Here is a 3,616-nt window from a genome sequence, read left to right on the forward strand (position 1 = left end):
GAAGATGAAAAATGGAGTTTGGAGTGATAATATAGGGTTAAAAGGAAGTTTTACCTCATAAAATGGAGGATTGGATGATGATTTTGATGATTTGAGGTTGGGTAGTTGAAGGGAAGATGGAGATGGTGTGTTTTAGGTTGAAGAGAGAGAGAGAGTGATTTTGGTAAAGTGAGGAAGAAATGAGTGGTTGAGAAGGTATAAAGGGGCACGGGTGGGATCTGGGCCGGTCAGGGGACCGGCGGCCGGTGGACCGGCTGGGGTTCCAAAAACTTCCAGTTGGTTTTGCGCCGGTCGACCGGCCAGGAGTCCTACTCCATTTTTTCGAAAAAATTCTAAGTATACAAGTGACTCTCAGCCGGTGAGCCGGCTGCCGGCCGACCGGCTGGGAGTCCTTCCTTCGTCATTTCCCCCAAAAATCCACGTCACCATGACTCTCAGCCGGTGAGCCGGCTGCCGGCCGACCGGCTGGGAGTCCCTTCTCAAAATTACGACCCAAAACTTACAGTTGGTTCTGTGCCGGTCAAATGACCGGCGGCCGGTCGACCGGCCAGGAACCCTTTTTCTCTCGTTCCTCACTTTGCAAGCTTGAACCTTTCCCAAAAGTCGAGTAGGCTCTCTCCAAACCTCACCAACTCCATCTTTCCAAGTACGATCCCTTCCAATTTTCTCATAAGCTAACTAAAAATGCATGCTATGTACAAGTGGTGGTTCTTGAGGAACTCCACCAAACCAAATTGCTTTCAAGAATTTCAACTTTCCCTCTCCTCGGGGAGAGGTTCCCCGAGATAGAGCACTTCAATAGGACCTTTGTTATCACCATCATAGTATCGCTTGACTCTTTGACCATTGACCCTAAAAGTTCCCCCTTCTTCACTCCAAAGTTCGAAAGCACCATAAGGAAATACTTTAATCACTTTAAAGGGTCCGGACCATCGTGATTTGAGCTTGCCCGGAAACACCTTGATTTTGGAGTTAAAAAGGAGAACAAGGTCTCCAACACTTACCTCTTTCTTCATGATCTTGGCATCATGCCATTTCTTCGTTTGATCCTTGTAGATTTTGGAGCTCTCATAAGCCTCCAATCTCAATTCCTCAAGCTCATTCATTTGGAGAAAGCGCACTTCTCCGGCGGCATCAAAGTCAAAATTCATCTCTTTAAGGGCCCACCAAGCTTTGTGCTCCAACTCCACCGGCAAATGGCAAGCTTTCCAGTACACAAGCTTATACGGGGTGGTGCCAAGGGGTGTCTTGAAGGCGGTTCTCAATGCCCATAAGACATCCGGGAGCTTTTGGGACCAATCTTTCCGGCTTTTGTTGGTGACTTTCTCCAAAATGGCTTTAATTTGGCGGTTAGAAACCTCCACTTGCCCACTAGTTTGAGGGTGGTAGGCAAGTGCGGTTTTGTGCCGCACTCCATGTGATTCAAGTAGAGCCTTGAAGGTGCTCTTGCGGAAATGAGATCCGCCATCACTTATGACTACTCTTGGTGTTCCGAACATTGGGAAAATCGTGCCTTTGAAAAGCTTCATCACAACCTTGCTATCATTGGTGGGGGAGGCAACCGCTTCAATCCATTTGGATACATAGTCCACCGCAACCAAGATGTATTCATTTCCACAAGAGTTGGGAAAGGGTCCCATGAAGTCTATGCCCCAAGAATCAAAGAGCTCAATCTCCAATATGTTAGTCAAGGGCATCTCACTTCTCTTCCCAATGTTCCCAACCCTTTGGCAAGCATCACAAGATTTAACCAAATAGTGAATGTCTTTGAACATGGAGGGCCAATAAAACCCACCTTGGAGGATCTTGGCAATTGTTCTAGAGGTGGCCAAGTGTCCCCCATAGGCGGAATTGTGAACCCGGTCAACAATCTCTAAGCCCTCCTCTCTTGAAACACATCTCCGGAACATTCCATCCCCACACTTGCGAAACAAATGTGGGTCATTCCAAAAGTATCTCCTAGCATCATTTCTCAACTTCCGCTTTTCTCTTGGTTCCATTTCATCCGGTAAGAAACCACTCACAATGTAGTTGGCAAGATCCGCAAACCAAGGGGTTTTGACGGTAACTTCCATGAGTCCATCATCCCGCAACCACTCATTGATGGGTCCACTCTTGTCTTGTATCCCATGGTCTTCAACGGTCAATCTAGATAAGTGGTCGGCTACAACATTTTCCGACCCAGCCTTATCTTTAATCTCTAAATCAAATTCTTGAAGGAGGAGGACCCATCTCAATAGTCGGGGCTTTGCATCTTTCTTCACCATCAATTGTCTCAAAGCGGTGTGATCGGAGTAAACCACCACCTTAGACCCAACAAGGTATTGTCGAAATTTCTCCACGGCATGAACAATTGCCAACATTTCCTTTTCGGTTGTAGCATATCCACATTGTGTTTGATCAAGAGTCTTGCTTGTGTAATATATCACATGATGCTTCTTATCCACAACTTGCCCAAGTACCGCACCAACCGCGAAGTCCGAAGCATCACACATTATCTCAAAGGGAAGATTCCAATTCGGAGACCGGATTATCGGTGCCGTGGCCAATGCTCTCTTCAACCTATTAAAAGCTTCAAGACAAGAATCATCAAACACAAAGGGGGAATCCTAAATGAGTAATGAGGTTAGGGGCTTTGCTATTTTTGAAAAATCCTTGATAAAACGCCGATAAAACCCGGCATGGCCTAGAAAACTTCTCACTCCCTTAACATTATAAGGGGGTGACAAGTTCTCTATGACCGCAACTTTGGCCCCATCGACCTCAATGCCCCTCCTTGAAACGATGTAAGCGAGGACAACCCCTTCCTCAACCATGAAATGGCACTTTTCCCAATTAAGGACGAGGTTATGCTCCTCACACCGTTTCAACACACAAGCCAAGTTCTCAAGACCAAGCTCAAACGAGTCTCCATGGACACTAAAGTCGTCCATGAAGACTTCCATGCTTTTTTCAAGGAAATCGGAGAATATTGCCATCATGCACCTTTGAAAGGTGCCGGGCGCATTACAAAGCCCGAATGGCATCCTACGGTAGGCATAGACCCCTATTGGACAAGTGAAGGTCGTCTTCTCTTGGTCATCCGGGTGGATGGGAATTTGGAAAAACCCGGAATAACCGTCTAAGAAGCAATAATATGCATGGCCCGCGAGCCTTTCTAGCATTTGGTCAATGAAGGGAATTGGGAAGTGGTCTTTGAGGGTGGCGGCATTGAGCTTGCGGTAGTCAATACACATTCGCCACCCGGTCACGGGTCTAGTGGGTAGGGTGGTGCCATCCTCTTGTTCAACCATTTGTATCCCCCCCTTTTTGGGTACCACGTGGACCGGACTAACCCATTTGCTATCGGTAATTTGGTATATAATACCGGCCTCTAGGAGTTTCAACACTTCATTTTTCACCACCTCGGCCATCTTTGGGTTAATCCGCCTAAGACCGTCAACCTTGGGTTGACTCCCCTCTTCCAAAACTATTCTATGCATGCACAAACTCGGACTTAAGCCCTTGATGTCATCAATGCTATACCCAAGTCCTCCTCTATGAGTTTTCAAGATTTCCAAAAGCTTCTTTTCTTGGGACTCACTTAGGTTAGCATTAACGATCACCGGATAGGCCT

General features: G+C 46.8%; 1 protein-coding gene across 1 annotated transcript; it reads right to left on the reverse strand.

Annotated features, from left to right (window-relative positions):
- Positions 1 to 749: 749 nt before the first annotated feature.
- On the reverse strand, positions 750 to 2,267 carry LOC141590288 (uncharacterized). The gene is made up of 2 exons (XM_074410890.1): positions 1,703 to 2,267; positions 750 to 868 (listed from the first exon to the last, which is right to left on the reverse strand). Exons 1-2 carry the CDS (start codon positions 2,265 to 2,267, stop codon positions 750 to 752), a joined length of 684 nt encoding a protein of 227 aa, XP_074266991.1.
- Positions 2,268 to 3,616: the final 1,349 nt, after the last annotated feature.

This window comes from Silene latifolia, chromosome 1, assembly GCF_048544455.1.
Source record: "Silene latifolia isolate original U9 population chromosome 1, ASM4854445v1, whole genome shotgun sequence".
Taxonomy (NCBI): Eukaryota; Viridiplantae; Streptophyta; class Magnoliopsida; order Caryophyllales; family Caryophyllaceae; genus Silene; species Silene latifolia.